We start from the raw sequence: 19,835 nt of genomic DNA, 5'->3' as shown, positions 1-19,835 counted from the left end.
AAAGAAAGAGAGAATGGGGTGGCATTTTGTGTGTGTTACTTAAAACGATTCACAGATTCTTTACATAAATATGGGAAAGCTTAACGTTCATATGGAACCAAAATGATGGGACGATTTCTCCCTTGAGGTTCCCTTTTCCCAGGTAACCCTAGGTTGTGCCAAGTTCGAAAAAAAGAACTAACTAGTGTGAAATGATTATGATTTTGCATCCTAATTGTTATGGAGATGTAGCTCAGGTCACACTCCCACAGAAGTGGACCGATTACAGGAGGGTCCGGTCACTAACCCAGGGAACTCTATTTTCTTGGGGACTCCATCTTTGTTTGATTCTCATCCTTTTGAGTTCTCCTGAGTCTTTTTATGCTACAGCTAACCAGAATCCACTCATGCCAAACTTCTCCCTAAGCAAAAGAGAACACTGTACCTAATATAAAACTGCAGGACTGATGTTGAGTGAGTAACCCAAAAGAATGATTAATCAGACAACGAACAGACCAAGCTGGAATGGACGACTCGTGGTGGGCGGCTGGAAAGAGAATGGTCTCAATAGGTTTATAGGTTCATACGTCTGAATACTTGTCCCCAGTTTGCGGAACTGTTTGGGAAGGATGCGGAGGTGTGGCTTTGCTAGAGGAGGTGTATCAAAAGACTTGCACGTCCCTTGTGTGCCTCCCTCTTCCTCCTGCTTGCTCAGCCTTTAAGCGCTCAGTTGTCCCTGCTGCCTTGCCTTTGCTTGGTCCACAAGGATTCTAGCCCTCTGAAAGTGGCATTCCAATTAAGTACTTTCTTTTATAAGTTGTCTTGTTAATGGTGTTTTATAACAGCAATAGAAAACTAACCGAGACACATGGCAACCCCCAACTGTTGCCTTTGTTTCTCTTTCCTATACAACATTATCACTATTATAAGCAATTTGAAGATGTAACCCTAGCATTTAGAGGTAAGACTTTCACAAGTTCAATACCAGCCTGGGTTACATAGCAAGATTTTGTCTCAAAAACAAAATAAAGCAAACAAAAACACAGAAAACAGATTTTACACCACCAGGCTTCTGTTGTTACTAGTGTGACCATACTGTTGATAAAGATCCCTGCCTACCTTTGCCACTCAGTGTCCAATCCTTACAGGTAACAGTGGTTGGATCCCTTTGAGATTTCCTGAAGTTAGAACTTTTGCCTTAACTGAGGAATATTGTGACAAAAAGCTAACAAGCTAATAAAATCTGGGTCTAAAATGTACTAAAGTGGTCAAATTCTGAAAAAGTAATAATGTATATATGTCTTTTTCATAAAGAAGCAGTTAAAGAAAAGGTCAATTCAAATACTGAACAATAAAGCACCAACAATAATATCTCTTCATAGTGTAATCATGATTTACTGTCCCTTTTATCCCTTAGCATTTAAGATATTTGATGACTGGGTATTATCCCCATTATCATGTCATTTAACAGGAAAACACATTTTATATAGTCAATCTTCTAACTATGAAGCATAGTCTTCCCCGAGTGCTCACTTTGCTGCCATGTTCAATGTAGGATGTTTGAAAAATAAATTACAAAGATTAACATCTCATACTTGGGTGCATTCCTTTCCAGTAATCTATTATGTGTATGAAAATAAACAAATTCTATTGTCTGCTATCTAACAACAAGCACATTGTTAGCAGGATCTGCATCTCACTTTCTGTGTACTCCTACAGTGCCTAAGTCACAAGGCTTGAAGCAGTAGGAATGGGTACATGACTCTTCTCTCCCAGACTTATCCAGGGGATGGATTGAGAAAGGACTCATTCTAGTACCTTGTGTTTGTGATGTGGATTTAGGTTGAGGAGGGGTCCTATGTGGCCCAGCACCATATCTAGAGGAACATACCTAGGCCTGGTTGCCAAACTCAAGATGAGAACCAGCATCTCCGGTCTAGGTCCTTTCATAGAATCTGCTTTCAAATCAGTGGTGACAAGGAGCACAGACCTACCTGGAAAAAAGGGACAAACATCCCCAGAATGTCAGTGGCAGGATGGGAACCTGCCCTACAGCAGCAGCCTGGAATACACAATGTCCTTGGAGTTCTAACTCTACTTGAGTAACTGGTACTCAGGATGCCGTGATGGATTTGGCTTGTGGCAGTGCACAGCATTCAGGACTCGGCACACCAGCATTCTGTCTTGTATAGGTGCCCAGGAACTGAACTCAGGTCTTCATACATGTACAGCAAGTACTTTACCCACTGAGCTATCTATCTCCCCAGCCCCAAGAAAGGTTTAACCAAGGACAGAAAACACAACTTAAATATGTTAAATTACTCCATAGACTGGAAGCCCGCAAAGGAAAAACATGATGAGACCAAGCTAAGCATCATCATCATCATCATCATCACCATGATCATTATTATCATCATTGTCATCAATCTCTGCATCCTGACTACAGATGTAATGTGACCAGCTACGTCATAGTCCTGCCCAATAACTATCCTACCATGATGGACTGTATCCTGAAACTGTGAGCAAAATAGACTCTATTTTTAGTGATTTATTTATTTTTATGTGCATTGGTGTTTTGCTGTTAGTTTTTTATTCTTTTATTTTTGCCTGCACATATGTCTATGTGAAGGTGTCAGGTCCCCTGGAACTGGAGTTATAGACAGTTGTGAGCTGCCATGTAGGTGCTGGGAATTGAATCTGCGTCTTCTGGAAGAGACCCAGTACTCTTAACCACTGAGCTGTCTCTCCAGCCCCTAAAAGTACTTTAATTTTTTTGTTTGTTTTTTGTTTTGTTTTTGTTTTTCAAAAGAGGGTCTTTCTATGTAGCCCTGGCTGTCCTGGAACTCACTCTGCAGATCAGGCTGGCCTTGAACTCACAGAGATCCACCTACCTCTACCTCCCAAATACTGAGAATCCAGGCATGTACTACTACTGCCAGGCTGTCTTGCAAAATAAACTCTTAAGTTGCTTTCTCAGGTATTTTGTCACAGTAATAAGTAAGGGAATCAGGATCATCACACCTGTGAAAGGAAAAAAGGAATGTCTGAGACGGCATTGGGAATATGAAAAGTGCATTAAAGGGAATTTGTACTGATTCTCTAGTGTTTTCTTTATTTTCTTTCTTTCTCTTTCTTTCTTTTCCCTCTCCTTCCTTCTATTTTTTCCTCTTCCTTCTCCTCCTTCATCTCCTTCATAAATGTATTTTGTTTGTCTTTTGAGGCAGAGTCTTATACTATAGCTCAGGCAGGTCTGAAAGTTATTATGTAGCTTAGGGTGGCTTTGAACACAGAAATCCTCTTAGCTCAGCTTCTAGGTGAGTGCTGGGGTTAGAGATAGGAACCACTAATGCCAGTTTGGATTGGTTAGGTGAGAGGAGTATTAAGGATTGGTGATTAGGATGGAAAGAGACCTCTGAGTCATAGTGAGGGTATAGACTCATGGAGGCTAATCTTGAATGTCAACTTGACATATTTGGGAAGAGGGAACCAGGGTTAAAGTATTGCCTCAGCCGGGTTGTCCTGTAAGTACATCTGTAGAGCATTTTCGTTATTGTCAATTGTTAGAGGATCACCCAGAGCACTGTTGGCAGTGCCACCCCGAGCTGGGTTGTATAAGGTAGGTAGCTGAGCAAGCCAGGGGAGGCAGCTAGTAAGCAGCGCTCCTCCACAGACTCTGCTTCAGTTCCTGGCTGGAGGTCGCTGCTGTAGTCCCTGCCCTAGCTTCCCTCAGTGATAGGTTGTGAAGTATAAACTGAAGTAAAGCCTGTCCTCCACAAGCCACTTTTGATCACAATGTTTTGCATAGCAACAGAAAACAAACTACAAGACACACAATTTTCACCTCCCTGCTTGAACTGTGCCACTAGAATCCTGCTTGTCTCTCTACTGTGAGCTGCCCAGTTTCACCACCCAGCTTGCCCAGTTTCTATATGCTCAAACAAAAAGACACACCACCCTCTGACCACTGACTATTCTTGTGGCGTCTATAAGGCTTTTCAGGATCCTGGTATGTCATCTTCCCATTCATTTTCAGCGTGAGTTCTACGCTGTCCATGTACTACCCATCTGAGACCTCTGGGCACACTTCTGAGCAACAGAGCAACACATCTTATTAGAGGCTCTGATGCAAATTTTACCCCTTCCTAGAATAAACAAAGGCTTCCTGTGTTTAACAAAACAAAAGGAGCCTGGCCTCTACATATAACTGTCATTTGAATCCTGGCATCGATGTTCCAATTCATAAGTGGGGATTCATACCTAGCTCATAGCATTGCTGTATATGTTAAGTCACTTAATAATTATTTATTATTTATACATATTCTGCTGGCATGTACACCTGCAGGCCAGAAGAGGGCACCAGATCACATTATAGATGGTTATGAGCCACCATGTGGTTGCTGGGAATTGAACTCACGACCTTTGGAAGAGCAGTCAGTGCTCTTAACCTCTGAGCCATCTCTCCAGCCCCACAAGAGCAGTTTCTTAGCCCTACTAAACAGCTAATAAACACTGTGGGTTTTTTTTTTTTTGTTTTTTTGGTTTTTTTTGGTAATAGAACATCAAAGGAGGAGCAAAGTCTTATCCAGCTGGGTATATTTCAGGAAAGGCTTTATGGAGGAGGTGACACTGATGCCAAGGTTGAATGCTAATGAAGAGTAAGGAGAAGGAAAAGGAGTGATTAAAAGGTTGGGTGGTAGGAAGGCTCTGGTAGGATGGGACAGTGAGTGGATAGGTGAGGGATGGCACCAGACAGTGGGACCCACTGAAAGAGAAATCTTTGAGAGACAACATCAAAATGAAACAGGGTCGTGGATGGAGGAGTATCATAGCAGGCACTCTACAATCCGAGCTAGATCTCCAACCCAAGTGAAAAATTTAAATACTGAATTGAAAACCTAGGGGTTATTTGCTGAACAATGGGAACCATAACATGGTTTTCGAGGAAGTAGAAGATAAAGCCTTCTTTGGTCACTGTCAATCTTGGTTTTGCAATTTTTCTCTTTTCCTTTGTGTGTCTGTGTGTCTGTGTGTGTGTGTGTGTGTGTCTGTGTGTGTGTGTGATTTTTCTCAGAGGACTCTTGGTAAGTAGCCCAGGGTGGCCTTGAACTATCGATGTAGCGCAGACTCATCCAGAACTCACCTTCCTCCTGCCCCCATCACCAGATTAGTGGGATTCCAGGCTTGAGCCAGCAGTTGAGGCTTGCAATTTTGTCCTTGAGTGCCAGCATCTTCAGACAGGAAAAACTTCCTGGGGACTGATGGTTTGATAGAAGGAAAAGATGAGGTTCGAAAGGAGGAGTGAATAATTGAAGAGTAGGTGTGATGGGGATTAAAGGTGCATCTGGTGAAATAGTAAAAGGACATGTTTCTAAACTCCTCATTCCTGGGGCTGAACTTGAGGCATAAATTACTTTCTTTGCACTTAGGAATTGGAAGTTCCCGTCTCAGTTCAGGGCTTCTTTTAACTTCTCCACGGTCCTTTAAGCAGGGAGGTGCAAGCGTAGGGCATTAGGACCCAGCGATTGTTGTAGTGAGAGTGGTTGAATCTCGATCTCTCAATTTTTCTCTCCAGCTCCCTCCTCTCCCTTTGTCATTCTCTCTGCCTGCTGCCTCCGCAGCGTGCCTCTAGCTCTCTCTGTGCTAACTGCCTGCGCCTTGACAGTCCGGCTGCGCAAAGCAGAAGGATTAGTTGGGACCTGCCTTGGCGACTCCATGGCATCCCCACGAACCGTAACTATTGTGGCCCTCTCAGTGGCCCTGGGACTCTTCTTTGTTTTCATGGGGACTATCAAGTTGACCCCCAGGCTCAGCAAGGATGCCTACAGTGAGATGGTAAGTGATGTAAAGGAGCAATGAGGAGCGCACTCCCATGGGATTGAGACTACCTCTGCTCCTTTCTCTGCTCCAGTGCCTTTCTCTTAACCTCTCTCCCAACCCCGGACCCTCCCTTCTCCCTAACAACTTTCAGCTCCGAAGAAACAGCTGGACGAGAGCTATTTCATTGTGGGCTATGCCGGGACCAACTGTTTTGGTGCCACTGCATGCCAGTTGGGGGAGGGGCTGCCCAGCGAGGACCCCCCAATTTCAAGTCAAGCAGGAGACTGAGACCTGCGTAGCACCTGTCATCAGCGGCGAGTCCGTCTGTCTTCCCAGCACACACCCAAAGTCCCAGTCGCAACCGGTCTGCAAGTCTGAGTCCTTCTCTCTAAGCTAAGAGTTTAGCGAGCCAGAGTTTATATATTTTAGGGAGGAACAAAGGGGAATGAGAGGAAGAGCTGGGGGGTGGGGTGGGGAGCCGGGTTCCTAAAGCTAGCAGTTTGTAGAGGCTTGGCTAGGTGTTCCCGTGCAAAGCTGACAGTATTCCTTTAGGCACCCGGTATGAGCTGAATCTTGGAGACAAAGCAGTCTTGCCCCAAATAAAGGTCATTGAGCATCTTCTGCTTCTGTCCCTTCCCGAGAGAGAGAGAGAGAGAGAGAGAGAGAGAGAGAGAGAGAGAGAGAGAGAGAGAGAGAGAGAGAGAGAGAGAGAGAGAGAAAGGGGGGAGATGTTTTGTTTTATCTTGTCTTGTGTGTAGGCTAATCTACAAAATCTATCAAGTCTATACTCTCTGGTCAAAACCGTCAGTAATCCCCCACCATGCCTCCAGTAGCTGCCCAGAGCCAGGCCCTCTGCAGGTTCCCTCTCTGCAGAGTTAGAATGCCCGAAGGCGACTGGCCAAAACAGCTCTGCAAACTGGGGGCTGGGCTGCCTTCTCCAGTTGGGTACCATGAAGACTTATGTAGTGGAGTACTAGGAGATAGCAAGAGATGTTTCCAGCACTTTCGGTCTCTCACCTCCCTCCGCCCTTATCACTTTGCCTATTCAATTCCCCGCCCGCTTCAAGAAGCCTTTGCCAGAGCGCCAGTAATGGGAGCAAGCACATAACTGGGCTCTCAAGGTCAAGATGGAAATGAGCTTAAGGGAGGAATAGAAGAGAGAAATGAGGCGAGAGTATTTTCCCTTTAGGGCTGAGGCAGGAAGGCATAGCCTCACACATTGCAAGGGCTTAATCCTCTCCTAGAGCCCACTGCAGAGCCTGCCAGGGCCCCTCAACCTGAGCTGCAAATGGATGAAGTCTGGCAAATTGTAGATGTTTCGAGAATACTTGCACACAGCTCCAGCTTGAGCTGTCTGTGTCTTCCTTACTCTGGGGTGGGGGAGGGTGGTTTAGGTCTAGCCCCAGTGGCAAATCCTAATATGCGCCTCCTTCTCATCTCCCCTCCTCCCAGTATGTTAGGCCAGATGGAATTGAAAGCAGGTCAAAATAAGTAGCCAAGGCTGCCTACATTGGGGAAGGGGGTAGGGTGAAGGTAGCAGAAAGCCACCAAAGGGCTTGAAGAGGTTGGAGTACAGGGAAGGGGTGGAGGGGAAATGCTTTTATGCTTTTGTCTTGGTTGGACCGGTTTGGTGTTTGATTTTAAATACATGAATGTACTCTTGCTTTACTTTTCGTATGTGCCATTTATTTATACATTGGTGCGTGTGCACCAGAGGTATTTTAAGCTTTCCCTTTCTTTAGAACATAGCTTTCTGCACTATGCTTCCTGCACTCTGAACCTTGCCAGGCTGCTTTAAAGCATCCCTCAAGCTGCACCCTAAGTACAGTGTTAGTCTCTGCGGGCAATTTAACTAAGATGGAGTCACCACTGGGAAGCTTCCTACCGGCTTGGCAGGAGCTCATGAAGAGTACTAGCCACAAATGGGTTTAGAGTGAGCTTCTTCCTAGGGAGTGGAGCTGTATATTGCAGCCTAATGAAAGCAGGGGAAAACAAGCCTAAAGATCTCCTGGCATATACGGAAAAATATTTCAATTGCTATACTCCAACAGAGCAGTAGGGAACGTGTGTGTGTGTGTGTGTGTGTGTGTGTGTGTGTGCTCACCTCTGTGTTTCTGCACTATAAGGCTTTTGGGGAGGTGCAAATACTATCTAACTGGAAGGTAGATGTCGCAGCGGTGTGAACCTTATACAGCATTTCCAAACTGTTCTTTCCCAGGGTCTCTTCCTACACTGAGTGTCAGGCTGTGGCTGGTGATGGCTTCTGACATAGGGTCCACGGCATAGTGCCCAGGCTTGTCCCAGCTTTAATCTTGAGCTCACATGAAAGGGAGGTAGTATTCAGTTCTTGAGCAAAACGTGCTCAATATATGTTGTGGACAGCACCCCAAATGCTAACACAGGAGACTTAAAAGTTCCAGGTTAGCCTGGGGTACATCATAAGACCCTGTCTCCAAAAGCATGTATATGTATGTATTATGTATTTGTGGGATGAATGGGTGAATGAATGAGTCATTTGTAGCATTGCCTCGTCACCATCCTTCAGCCTTCTCTGGTTTATTCTTGATTATGCAGTTCATGAGCTATTTCTTGTTTCTGAGAGGGGGCCAATAGTCCTTCAGAATACCAAACTTAGGGCAGATGGAATGATTATCTAGACTTTTCTAATTCTTGTTTTTGGAATGATTTCTTCGCATTAATGGAGTTAGTCATATATTGACTATAGTGGTATTTCTCATAAGACTTTAAGGTGGTGGTGGTGTAGTTATTATATTATTTATTTAGAACATCTCTGGGAGGTAGATTCATCTTATTAGACCTTTCTATTTTACTAATGGATAATTGGAACACACCAGGTTTAATGATTTATCTAATATCATAGAAGGCTATCGTTAGAGAAGAGGTTGGAAACAATGTGATAAGAAGTCACTGAATTTTTTGGCTGATAGAATCTACAACCGACTCTTTAAAATACCTTACATATTCTTCTTCCTTTTTTTGTATGAGTTCTATTCCCCAGTCTATATTATGGGAGTTCATTGCTAAGACAATTTTTCAAATTTAGATTTTGCATTTCTTTTCTGTCTATTTTTATTTCTATTTTAAAACCATTATATGTTAGTTGTGTGGTACACACTTTAATCTCAGCATTTAAGAGACAGAGGCAGATGAATCTCTGTGTTTGAGGCCAGGCTGGGCTACATAGTAAGTTCCAGGACAGCTATGGCTACATAGAGAGGCCCTGTATCAATAAACAAACAAATAGATAGACAGCCAGATAGATGAGAGCTATTATTTTATCTTAGATAGTATTCACTGTATGAAGAATAACTTGAGAAAGTGCTAAAAATCAAACAAAAGACTATGGAACTTTTCTTTTGGCTCTATTGGAAAATACAGGAAATATTAGTAGTCTTTTGAAGAGTTCAGGGTTTGGGTCCATACAAGCTAGAGTTAGAATTCTGGCCCACTTGGCATCTCACTTTCCTTATTTGTAACATGGGAATAAGAATTGCTAACCCAATGGGTTGGAGACATCAACTGAGACAGCATTTTTAGAATGTCTGGTACATGCTTGCTACAGTAGCTGTTCAGAGAAACGCTTTGGGTGAGATGATGGTGATAATTGATTCTATTTTATGCAATGGTTTTTTGAACTAATTTAAATGGTCATTTAAGGGGCTAGAATCAAGTGCACAGAAGAACAAAATGTATTTTCATGTGCCCTTGTGAGCAGACCTTTATGCAATCAGATAATATTGAAGAATCCACTTGCTGCTGGGTAATGCAGTGACTCTCCTACAAAATTAACATATGCATTTCTGAATAATCCATTTGGTATGTGTTGTCTCATACCTCCCCCAGATTAAGGAAGTGTTATTATATAGTCTTCTATATCCCAAGTGAATCCTGTGTGATCGGAGACGCCTTTGACTGAATGCTTCATTAGTTCACTTGAATTGTGAGACAATGCTTACAGATGTTGTTAAGCAGTTTCCTGTGCAGTGACTGGGGATATATGGGTGGCTTACTTGCATGAAATTTGTATTCAGCTTTTTGTAGTGGTAGCTCTATCCAGGAGACCTCATATGTATTAGTAAGAAAACACCCAAATCCTGTCACAAAGAAGCCAAAGGATTTGGACCCTGGGGACCAGGAGGCAGGTCTCTGATTCATTGCATCCCCTCATATTAAGGATTTGTTGATTCTATCAATTAGATTATCTGTAGTCAGTTAAATGCTCCCCTGTTTGTGTCACCCTAGTGAGACATTCCCAACATGTTTGTGCTGTTTATTTAATGTCCATAGCTATCTTTTACGCTTCCAATCAGCACCGTTAATTGCTTCCAAACTAGGTAATAGGGTAGTAATTCACCAATGCTTAGACTTCTTGGACATGGTGCAGTATATCTGTTCCCTTAGAGAGAAAATAGACCCTGAGATGTGATGTGATTTGCTTAGTTCACAGTTAGCCTCACATGCTGAACTACACACATCACATCAAAGTTGTAACTGGGATCAGTTTGGCCAACATCTGACTTTGTTTCAGGGTGGTTTTGGCTTAGCATTAGAGGACAGATTCACCTGCTCTAAGAGGCAATATAGTCAGGATCCCCTTTGCTTAATAGGATCAGGTTTGTTAGAGTCCTCATTAGGTAGGTATTAATAACAATGGAAAGTGCAATCTCTGAAAAGCTACTTACTATTCATATGAATAGTTAGCAATTAGATGTGATGAGTTTTTTTATTGCATTCAGATAATGCTCTATGATTCACAGGTGGCTTTTTTTCCTACAAAAATTCATGAAAATCAAATGTGAGTCAGCAAATTTTGCAGCACTTGAGTAGGTTTTATGTGGTCTAAGATAGTAACTAGGCTGAGCCTTTCAGGCAAAATATATTTTTGTCAGTGCACTCTTCCACTTTAATATAATTTTCCCTGAGAATTTTGTTGGAGTGTAACACACACACACACACACACACACACACACACACACACACACACTGCATAATCGTGCAGTTCCAGAACATTTCAGAATATTATCATGTTAGCATGTACCCATTAGCAGCAGATGACTAGCAAACACTCTAGTATGTGCTATGTCCTTTTCAGTTATTGCCCTCCCAAGGGTAATTTTACTGTCCTGATTTCTAACAATGTAAGATAGTTTTATCTGTTATCTTGACTTTAAAGAAATCTATTATACAGTCTATTAGCCCCTTCTTTTCTTTCTTTCAACGAATTAGCATAAGTGAACTAAAGAGCATCAAACTACCCTCTGTTCCTGTTTTATCTTGTTAGCTGTCTTAGGTTAGTTATTATTGTGATCAAAGATGAATATTGCTGGACATTTTTGATCTTGGTGTTGAAGTTTAACGTCACTAATATGAGATCATGGCCCTGGGGTGTTAGGAAGAATAAATGAAAAAGGAGGAGAAGGGGTAAAGAAAAGCTTCATGTACTTTTGAATCATGTGTTCTCATACCACAAGGATGGACCTACTTAATTCATCAATAGTATTAAATTGACTACTGTGGCTTACAAAAGTAAAGAGTTCTAATTGTGTGGTTCACATAAACATGTGTGTGTGTGTGTGTGTGTGTGTGTGTGTGTGTGTGTGTGTGTTACTCTCAGTTGAAGCTATGGTACTGTGAACCTTTGACTAAATTTCCAAAATACTCATACTCATCTAATTTATCTATTTACTTTTGGTTTTTTCAAGACAGGGTTTCCTCTGTAGCCTTGGCTGTCCTGGACTCACTTTGGATAGACCAGGCTGGCCTTGAACTTCCAGAGATCCACCTGCCTCTGCCTCCCCAAGTACTAGGATTACAGGCATGTGCCAACGAGCCTGGCCTCATCTAATTTATCAAAGGGGAAACTGAGGCAACAAAACAAATGCATGTCCAAGGACACTGCTGCATGACTGCCTTTGAAGAGTTTTGAAACATTTGACTAAACATTTCTGTTTCCTATTCTTTGCTCTTTCAAGGAAACTATAGCTCAGGGTCTGTTTCATTTGAATGAAAAAAGAAAATGAAGTCAGACATTAAAAAGTAAATTATGACAGCTTTTTTGGGAAAGTGAGTCAGTCTTTATACTTCCTTAAAACCATTAATGCCTTTAGAGAACTAGTTACTACAGATTCAAGACATGTGACCATTCTATCGTTAGAAGTGAGGTGGCCCGCACCAAGCATTAATAGAGGAGCTAGCAATGGGGCGAGTCTTTGAATGTCTGTCTTCTGTTCCACAGCCGAAAGAAAACAAAGGTTCCTATAATGTCAATATCCATCCTATCTTTAATGCATCATACAGTCTGCATTTGGAGATTTGTTAAAATGCCTTACATGCCTTCAGGTTTCTCTTGAGAAAGAAGAGGAAAGAAAGGCTACCAGGGTTCAGTGATGGAACATTTACCTAGCTGTGGGTGGATTGATTCCCAGGGCTGAAAATAAGGTGTCTTCTGCATATGGCTACAGGGACAGGAGGAGGGCTACTGACAGATTCCACAGTAGCATAGATAAGAATCTATTCTTGAATGGTAAGTGAATGGAGCTAGGGCTGGGGAAGCTGGAGATGCTACTTAATGCATATCTGGAAGTTTTAGGACCTGAAGAGACTGCAGGCAGGATCTCTGAGAAACTTACCTTGTCCCCTTTGTGCATTCCTCAGAAGTTCAAACTTTAGGATTTAGGATTTAGGAATTCCTTCTTGAAAAACTTGGTGCTGTTAATTAGGAACTGTCCTCTTGAAAATGAACAGGGTAGGCTTCGTGACTTACCCTAGTGATCCTAGCATTATGAAGATAAAAACATAAGGATCAGGAGTTCAAAGGCATTCTTAGCTACTTATGGAGGCCAGCCTGGGTTACAGGGAATGTGTGTGTGTGTGTGTGTGTGTGTGTGTGTGTGTGTGTGTGTGTGTGAGAGAGAGAGAGAGAGAGAGAGAGAGAGAGAGAGAGAGAGAGAGAGAGAGAGATATCGATCTTATAGCCAGGTACAGCAGAAGCCTGTGATCCCAGCATTCTATATGTTAAGACAGGAGGATCAGGAGCACAAGACCATCCTTAGCTACATATTGAGGCTCCATGACACTGTCTTGAAAAGGCATGGAGAGGGCTGGAGAGATGGTTCAGCCGTTAAAGGCTAGACTCACAAGCAAAATATAAGAAATGGGGAGAAAATGGTCCTCTTAAGTGTTAAAGAAGCCCCTTGCATCTGGAGTTCTTTCCCTAACACCCCTCTACTACTATCACCAGGATAAAGAGGCAAGTAGTGTGCATGCAAGCTAACAGTGAGAGGCTTTGCAGCAGCATCGCTACTCTTGAATTGAGTTCTGATGCATGTGGCTTTGGTTTCTTTTTTTCTTTTTTCTTTTTCTTTTTTTTTTTTTTAAAGATTTATTTATTTAAGTATACAGTGTTTTGCCTGCATGTACCCCTGCACACCAGAAGAGGGCACCAGATCTCATTACAGATGGTTGTGAGCCACCATGTGGTTGCTGGGAATTGAACTCAGGACCTTTGGAGGAGCAGGCAGTGCTCTTAACCTCTGAGCCATCTCTCCAGCTTTGATTTCTTTGAGCCTAGAGCTTTGTGTGCCTGACAAATCTCTCTTTCAGTTTTACTCCAAAAACAAAACAAAAACCCTGCTGTAACCTAAGGAGAGAAGAGAGGGAGAACTATGACTAACACACATTTTTCCATGTGTGAAGTGGAATGGAGTGAAAATTTAAATACAGGCACAGGGCTAGAAAGAGTTAGGTGTGGCCAGGTTGTACAAAGTCAGCGCCTGCCTATATTTTAAACGTTGACATTTTGTTCATTGCGGACAGTACTGTGCTCTGTTTTTGGCATCTTCTGATATTTTTTACATAAGGTAAGTAGCTTTACTTTCTTTTACTTAGTACACACCCTGTTTTTGAAGCTAAGACTCAGAGAAGTCAAATAATTTTCTTATGGATATCAGATTGGAAATCTGGAAGAGCTGGAATTTAAAGCCAAGCAGATTTTACTCTAAACCTATGCATTTGAAACCGGAAACCTTGCAGAGTGGTGGTGGTGCACACCTTTAATCCCAGCACTTGGGAAGCAGAGGAAGGCAGGTCTCTGTGAGTTCAAGGCCAGCCTGAGCTACAGAGTGAGTTCCAGGACAGCCAAGGCTACATAGAGAAACCCCATCTGGAAAAACCAAAAGAAAACGTAAACCTTCTATTGGTCTTTTAACGGTGTCCATAGAGGATTTTCTCGAATGACTCACAGTAAGTAATCCATGAATTATAGGTGCCTTTACCTGCACAGTAGTTGGAGAGCTGTCTCAATATTTTTCCCCAAACTTAGAGAGTATGTACACTACTCCAAGGGCCAGATGCTTCTAAGAGGTCACATTGGCTTTCTGCCTGATCCTTATAATATATATTGTCTGTCAGTATTCCTAGGGGATGGTTTCAGTACACATGCTTCCCTCTTTCCAGAGAATACCCAAATCCTTCCATGCTCAAGTCTCACTTACAATGACCTAGTATTTACATTATTTATGTACATATTCCCATCTAGATTACTTACAATGCCCAATAAACATAATGCTGTAGTAAGGAATAGTTGAAAAAAAAGTCTAATAGGCATGCAGATTTAACTTGTCTTCAGTCTGCAGTTGGTTGATGCCTCATCTGTAGAAATTGAGATCTGACTTTAGTAGTTTTTGCCTCTGACATCTCTGCCTCTGTCTCTCTCTCTCCTCCCTTCCTCACCCCCCACCCCCACCTTTGGTTTTTGTGAGACAAGGTTTTTCTGTGTGACAGAGCCCTGAATGTCCTGGAACTCACTCTATAGACCAGGCTGGCCTTGAACTCACAGAGATCTACCTGCCTGTGCCTCCAGGGTGCTGGAATTAAAGGCGTGCACCACCATGCCTGGCCCCACTAGTCTCTGCTTACAGTTCAAAGTTTTCTTCAGCCATGAAGGAGAATGGAATTATGTCATTTTCTATTTTTTTTTTAGATAGGATTTTGTAATCCTAGTCTGGCCTCAAACTCATTAAGCAGCAGAAGACAACCTTGACCATCACATCCTCCTACCTCTTCCTCCCAAGCTAGGATTAACAGGTGTATGTTAACATGCCCATTCACGTAGTGTTTGCAACACATTTGTCTACTTTTTGCTTTAGGACCTTTCTCTCTATCCAGGTTCTCCCATTTCCCAAGACCTTCTTTTAAGACTCCATGCCCACTGTCACCATCTGAGGAGATCTGATGATACGCCTCTGGTATATACAAATCATTATTGCATGCAAAACTCAACATTTTATCACATGTACACATCTCTGTATTTACCCTTTCCCTTTTAAATTTCAAACTTCAAAAATGTAAGGCCTTTTGAACGTTTCATATTTGCATTCGGAATACTTAGTCTAGCATATGGAAAGACTAAATATTGAGTCAGTGAATGGAGCCAGGGTTTGTTTGTTCTTTGAGACTGAGGTCTCATGTGTAGCATACTGGCCTCCACCTTTCCCTATAGCTGAGGGTGACCTTGAGCTTCAGATTCTCTCACTTTTCGCACCAGAGTTCTGGGCTTCTAGGCAAGTGCCAACATGTCTGACTCATGCAGTCTAAGGCCTCATGCATGCTAAGCAAGTACTCTGTCAACTGTAGCCCCATTTTTAAAAAGGCAATCAGAACTTTGGGTGGAAATAAGCATCTGTCTTAAATGCTTGAGGTATACATAATAAATACATCTTTAAAAGAAAATAAATCTGAAGAAGAAGAAGAAGAAGAAGAAGAAGAAGAAGAAGAAGAAGAAGAAGAAGAAGAAGAAGAAGAAGAAAGGTCTAGGCCAACCTGGGCTACATGAGACTCAGTCTCAGAATAGATAAATAAGTACAAATACTTGCTTCCAGGGTCAATCTGTTAAAGTAATAAAATAGAATTCGTATTCTACTTTATGTACTCTGTCCACAGACACAAAGAAAACACTTGTGGAGTGTAGCATATTTTCAATGAGAAGATGTATTTGCAATTTCATTTGTAAGAAAAAAAACAAAGCAATGCTTGCCCAGAAAAAAAAAAAGGGAATTTTGGGTTGCTTCTACACATACATACTCCAACCCTGCTTTAAAAATAAAACGTACCATACATTCCAATAAAGAAAGACCACATTAGTGAGGCTTTCCCATACTTTGCCTTGAACTCGTGTTTGGACAAAATAGGCACTAGGAAGTGAGGATATGGATTACATGGACCTGTTTTTTGCTTTGCTGTTATTATTGTTGTTTTGACTTTTCCAGACAGAGCTTCTCTGTGTAGCCCTGGCTGTCCTGGACTCACTTTGTAGATCAAGTTGGCCTCAAACTCACAGAAATCTGCCTGCCTCTGCCTCTCTGAGTGCTGAGATAGGATACAACTTTTAAAAGTACTATGAAACCATATTTTCTACATTGTACTGTCTTAGTACAGTCAGATTGCCACAACAAAATGTTACAGTCTGGCAGTTTGTGAACAACACAAGTTTATCTGTCATAATTCAGGAGGCTAAATCCAAGTTCAAGGTGCTAGCAGGTTTGGAGCAGCTGAGGGTCTTCTTTGTGGTTTGATGCCTCCTTCTAATTAAAAATAATATGTATGAGTGTTTTGTGTGCATGCATGTCTGTGCATCACATATGTACAGTGCTCACGGAAGCCAGAAGACAGAGGACCCCTGGAAGTAGAGTTAGAAATGGTTAGGAGCCACCACAGGCATGCTGGGAATCCAACTCAGGTTCCCTGTAAGGGTACCCAGTGCTCTTTTAGTTATTGTGGTTACTTTCAGACAGTATCTCTAAATTATGCATTCTTGGTTGTCCTGGAACTTGCTATATGGACCAGGCTGTCCTTGAACTCACAGATCAGTCTGCTTTTGCCATCCTCTAAGTGCTGAGATTAAAAGTATGTCAGTGCTCTTAACCACTGAGCCACCTCTCCAGGCTCATATTTTTCATGGCTTTTAATCATAGAGGTCCAAAAGGCTTTATGTAGGGGACAGGGTGAACAATGGGATAACTTTGGTTGGTGTGAAAAGGTGATAGTAGGGAAAAAGACCCTTGCTGGTGTGTTCTTCATTCTAATGTTAAACTTGTGGTTAACGCATTGACTTCCTTCTGATATCCCCACTCTAGAAACGTGCTTACAAGAGCTATGTCCGAGCCCTTCCTCTGCTGAAGAAAATGGGCATCAATTCCATTCTCCTTCGGAAAAGTATTGGTGCTCTTGAAGTGGCCTGTGGCATTGTCATGACCCTGGTACCTGGGCGTCCCAAAGATGTGGCCAACTTCTTCCTGCTCTTGCTGGTGTTGGCCGTGCTTTTCTTCCACCAGCTGGTCGGTGATCCTCTCAAACGCTATGCCCATGCTCTGGTGTTTGGAATCCTGCTCACCTGCCGCCTGCTAATTGCCCGCAAGCCTGAAGACCGCTCTTCTGAGAAGAAGGCCTTGCCTGAGAGTGCAGAGGACCAACCCTCCTTGTATGAGAAGGCCCCACAGGGCAAAGTGAAGGTGTCATAGAAAATTAAAGTGCAGAAAGTGGACCTTCAAGGCAGTTGCCTCCTTGACACCCAAGAAGATATCAGTGTGTGTGTGTGTGTGTGTGTGTGTGTGTGTGTGTGTGTGTGTGATTTTTTCATTTGATTTATTTATCTTGGGGGAAAAGAGAAAAATACAATCTGCAAGTTAATTGGCTTGTGTACATTTATACCCTAAAGTGACCTCCCTACATTGACATTTGTGCACCACCTTTAATCACTCTGAGGCAACACTCACATCTTGCTGCATGTACATGTATATGGCTACTATTGAGGTGTATTTGTAAGATGGACTACAGCAAGCATGTGACTGTGAGACTCTGTGTGGAGGAATGTACTTAACCAATGTGTGAGGGTATATACACAAGTGGAGAGAGGGCTCTGATCTTGAACTAATCCTGCACAGCCATCCTTCTGTTTATAAATCGATTCCAGCAAAGGTAGAATAAAAGAACCCTCCTGTAAAAGAGACTTCTGTTCTGGTAGAAAACAAATAACCTATTCCCATGTGGGGCCAGAATCCCTCTCTGGGTTAAGCTGTGAATTTAAACCCACAATTTTAGGAGAAGAAGTTTAAAACTTTTAAGTTTCCAACACTCGACATCAAGTTTAATTAAAGCGAGGGATAGATGCAGTCAATAGTCTGATTCTCTAAGCAGATGCAGTAGAGGGAGGTTTCTCCTTGCCTTTGCCTAAGCCCAAACTATTGAGCTCTTTGAAATCCAATAGTAACCCTTTATTAGACACCTTCCATTTTGGTTTCAAGCCCAGAGCTGCCTCACTTTCACCGTTCTCAGTTATCAGCCTGGAACTGACAGCTTCCCCACTGTTTCCACCAAGAGACCAAGCATTGGTTCTGTTAAAAGTTTCACCGTCCAGCTCCAGTGGTTTTCTGAAACCTACAGTTGAATAGAGAAGTTATCACCACTGTTTATCTGTTGGAAAAGTTCTCTACTCCTATTGGTTCCTCACCGAACTTTGCTAACCTTAACAAAGTGTTAAATACTCCAGCAATGTCTACTTGATGCTTTTTCAGTATCCCAATGGGTGCAGTTTAGCTGGGGGAAGGACTTTTGACATGGGTTATTTGGATTGAGCAGTATGGAAATTTACTTTCATGGTTGCATACTGTCGTTTCTCTTTCTTAAACGTGCTTTGATGGTTTTAATATTGTTGTACCAGGGATGGGAAAGGGGGCGGGGTTGTGTGTAGGGAGAGGACTTCTGTATTTTCTTCAGTGTCATTGTTCTTGGTAATTCGTACCTGTCTTCTTTTGCTCATTCTTTCAAAATAAAGATTTTTGAAATTTGGAGGACATGCTGTGGATGTGGACTGAAAATCTAGAAAGAAAAAAATTCCTATAGCCAAGGAACTCAGATTCTTCTGTCTATGTAAATTTTTAGAGGTGTGTGTTGTTGTTGTTGCTGTTGTTATTTGTTTGTTTTAAGACAGGGTCTCACTGTGTAGCTTAAACTGGCCTCAAAGTAGAGATTCTCTTGCTTTAGATCACAAATACCTGGCCCAGGCACATGCTTTCTCTCTCTCTCTGAAATAAGGTCTCCCTATGTAGCACTGGCTGGCCTGGAACTCAGAGAGACCCACCTGCCTCTGCCTTCTGAGTGCTTGGTAAAAGGTATGTGCCACCACATCTAGCTTTTGGCTCTTAACTAAGCAAGTATGCCAACATGCAAGCAAGAAAACAAACATCCAGATGAAGAAAGAGAAGAAGGATCTAATGGTTTCAGTATACGAATGAGTCAGCTCCCTTGTCATCCTTTTCCATTTCTTCATGCTTTTTTGATGTTACCATGTAAGAGGGAAAGCCTTAGAGTCATGATCCTAATACCATCTCCAGCGTTAGTAGGGTCTTTATTGAGTGAGTCTAAGGAAAGGATGAAAAATTATTTCAGGAAAAACCAAGGGCCCATTAAATAAATATGAAGCAGTGTCTCTCACTACGATGAATCCACAAAGTGACAAGTTGCACTGTTACAGATTTGTCATGTTAAGTAAGTTATTTCATCACTTAGGGTACCATCATCTGTGAAAGGGAAGGTGAAGCCTCCAATTCTGTCCAGTTTACACTTCTTTGAGTCTATTAAATCATTAAAAGCATGAAAAATGGCTCAATAAAAACTTCAATTTTACTAAAGAGCAGCTATCAGAAAAAAATGGACAGTCTCAATTTTTATGCCTGAGTAAATGAATTTGTCAAACTACTCTGAAAACCATGCTAAACATGGTAGTCATTTCTGCTGTAGTCTGTCTCGAATTCTTCATCTTAATCCTTGATTATTTGTGCGTATCTGAGATGGCAAATGGTTTCTTTATAATTTTGTGTGAAGTTCATAATAATCTTATGGCCTCAAGTCGCTGAGAGGCATTAAATCAATATCTCTCTCTCTCTCTCTCTCTCTCTCTCTCTCTCTCTCTCTCTCTCTCTCTCTCTCTCTCTCTCTCTCTCTCTCTGTTTTTCGGAGACAGG

At 42.2% G+C, this 19,835-nt stretch overlaps 1 protein-coding gene across 1 annotated transcript; it reads left to right on the top strand.

Moving 5' to 3' along the window:
* The first annotated feature begins 5,537 nt into the window (after positions 1–5,537).
* On the top strand, positions 5,538–18,662 carry TMEM35A (transmembrane protein 35A). Its single transcript, XM_084788781.1, has 2 exons — positions 5,538–5,811; positions 16,950–18,662. The coding sequence occupies exons 1-2, from the start codon at positions 5,692–5,694 to the stop codon at positions 17,331–17,333; spliced, it is 504 nt and encodes a 167-aa protein (XP_084644907.1). The 5' UTR covers positions 5,538–5,691; the 3' UTR covers positions 17,334–18,662.
* The last annotated feature ends 1,173 nt before the right edge of the window (positions 18,663–19,835 follow it).

The sequence above is a fragment of the Acomys minous genome (assembly GCF_964271855.1).
Source record: "Acomys minous genome assembly, chromosome: 7".
In the NCBI taxonomy this organism is placed as follows: Eukaryota; Metazoa; Chordata; class Mammalia; order Rodentia; family Muridae; genus Acomys; species Acomys minous.
This window is presented reverse-complemented; position numbering and strand designations above follow the sequence as displayed.

What these genes read in the sequence shown, in the direction of transcription:
- TMEM35A (XM_084788781.1), top strand. Translation starts at nt 5,692, where the DNA reads ATGGCATCCCCACGAACCGTAACTATTGTGGCCCTCTCAGTGGCCCTG. An exon ending in AGGATGCCTACAGTGAGATG is followed by an intron (nt 5,812 to 16,949) that starts GTAAGTGATGTA and finishes TCCCCACTCTAG; the next exon opens with AAACGTGCTTACAAGAGCTA.